Here is a 2415-nt window from a genome sequence, read left to right as displayed (position 1 = left end):
ACTTCACCATTTTGACATAATTTGGATTCTCCAGCACAACAAAGTGCTTATTTCTTCTATGAATTCCTGCTTCTCAGTTATCTTATAATATAGAAACCGATGAACCGTTTGTATAAATAGCACAGAGATCTGGTTCAAATAGCACAGATATCTGAACCATCTTCAGATCCCATTGAAGTGTCTCAATCATAAATATTTTTGAACTAAGGAGGCTAAAAATAACCCAAAACAATCATAAATGAACGCTGCATCTTCTGTGGTTGAAGGAATTACCACCTGTATTCCTATCAACCTTCAATTGATCACATTTGACCCGCATGTTGTAATGCCTAGATTTCCACCTCCTGACCTTGAACCGAACATGAGCATACAATTTCAGTCTCAATTCGAAGGTCCCGGCCGAATTCTCTAACATCAGATCCCTCGCAATGTCCTCCCTTAATATCACAGAGTGCGCTGTTAAAGTGGGCTGCAGAACCCTAACTCCCTTGTGGCCCTGATAGAAGGGACCAATATCTGAACCTGCAATTCTTTGATCGCCATAGTAAATGTAGCCCTCCATCTTATAGTAATATATGCCGATTCGACTACTTGGGTTCCTCGTCGTGAGGTTCAGCTCCATCCTCGAATTCAAAATTCTATCTGTCACACTCAGCTCCGGGTAGGAGGCATATTCTACATAGTACTTCGGCTCGTGGGGGCGCAGCACCAGCCACGTTATAAATACAGAAATCCCAACCACAACCAGCAGACTGAGAATCGTTGAACACAATTTCCTTATCATGCGCTTGCGACGAGAGTTTCTTCCGAGAATTTTGTCGACAATATCTCCATATATTGGTTTTGGCGACGCCATTGAAGTACAGTGATTGAAATATAATTTTCTGCTTACAAACTCAGAAATGGGGAAGACTATGCAATATACAGAGACAACATGAGACGATATTGCTACAAATTCAGTAACAGGGAAGAGTATGCAATATGCAGAGACAAAACGAGAGGATATCAGACATGGACTGGAATCAATTAGATTTGTTTTTATAGAATCATGGTTTCTACCTTCGCTTTGGCGATGGCGAGAGAATGTATTCCAAGAGTGTGAGAGTGGCAACCTTTAACTCTATTCATTGATTGAACATTCTACAAATAGACATTAGATTCTTCTGTTCAGATTATAGTGGTAAAATGGTTTTTAATTTCTTGGTAAGGTTTTGTTCCAGGAAAGGATCGCTCGACTTGTATATCCACGTCCAGATGATCCAACAAGGAAGCGATTCTTTTGCTTAACTTTATGGTTTGCAGAATTTATATTGAGTGAATAACTTTTGCTTTTCATTGTATTTTGTTAATTACGAGTTTAACAAAACCTTTAGCAATGCTAACTTCATTGGACAGCAACAATAAATTACTGAAAAGCTTTATCGTTTGCAGCATTTATATGGAGTGGACAACTTTTGCTTTTCATTGTATTCTTCTTAATTATGAGTTTAACACAAACTGTAGTCATGTTAACTTCATTAGACAGCATCAATAAATTAGTGAAAATAAATGTAACATATAATATGGGTGGGGCTATTTGCGAATCAATTTCAAACACCAAAATTCCAAATAATTTTTAATGTTGAAATTGAGTTAAAAATGAAAAGGAATTTGTTCAAAGCATTTGATTGTTCACAAATTACTAATGAATTGTGCAAGTAATTATTCAAGAATTTATGGCATACTACCCCTTTGTTATTCTAGGTGACCTTTATTTTATGTTATATTACCTTATGTGTTGTTACACACACACATAGCTGTTAGTTTTAAGCATAACTCAACATATAACAATTGTTACTATCTAGGCTCATTGCTAGAAATCTACTGGTGTAAGGCTAGTTGAGAAATATGTCACAAGTTAGCACATCAATAATAATGAATTCATATCAATCATTAGTACCATGCTAATTACTCAAATCACAAAGTAAGCATGACACTCATACATGCTTGCAGTCCACTACACACCTGCTTTTAACATCCAAACAATTGCTTAGTTAATCTTCTAAAACCAATATGAACTCCTTTAGAGAACCATGTCACTGCTTGCCCGTGATAGAGCCTATCCAATCCTAGTGTTGAATGTGGATGCTTTGATACCACTCTCTAACATACCCCATCCTAATCCCCATCATAACACATGTTAAGAGGAGGTAGTTACTATGCTAACCTAAGACCCAAAGTAGGGGTATGGAAATAGTGACCAAAATCTTTGATCTTTTCAACTCACTAAAAGCTTATTTTGACATCACTATTGGATTCACCTAGTCAAAAATATTTCGGTGATATAAACATTTTCTTCAATTCGACCTCTGGAAAGATGTGACCATTTGAAATTCTGACCAATCAAAAAGTGTCACATCATCATTATGACCATGT

The 2415-nt window shown here is 36.6% G+C and overlaps 1 protein-coding gene across 1 annotated transcript; it reads right to left on the bottom strand.

The window, feature by feature from the left end:
• Positions 1–230: 230 nt before the first annotated feature.
• Positions 231–856, bottom strand: LOC149246810 (NDR1/HIN1-like protein 10). The gene has a single exon (XM_089455764.1). The coding sequence runs from the start codon at positions 854–856 to the stop codon at positions 233–235; it is 624 nt and encodes a 207-aa protein (XP_089311890.1). The 3' UTR covers positions 231–232.
• Positions 857–2415: the final 1559 nt, after the last annotated feature.

The sequence above is a fragment of the Pinus tabuliformis genome, chromosome 7, assembly GCF_031772625.1.
Source record: "Pinus tabuliformis cultivar Carrire ecotype Pingquan chromosome 7, CPIR1, whole genome shotgun sequence".
Taxonomy (NCBI): domain Eukaryota; kingdom Viridiplantae; phylum Streptophyta; class Pinopsida; order Pinales; family Pinaceae; genus Pinus; species Pinus tabuliformis.
Note: the sequence above shows the minus strand (reverse complement) of the source record. Positions and strands in the feature narration are given on the sequence as shown.

Bases quoted from the DNA above. Each gene is read 5' to 3' on its own strand.
- LOC149246810 (XM_089455764.1), bottom strand. From the start codon at position 856: ATGGCGTCGCCAAAACCAATATATGGAGATATTGTCGACAAAATTCTC.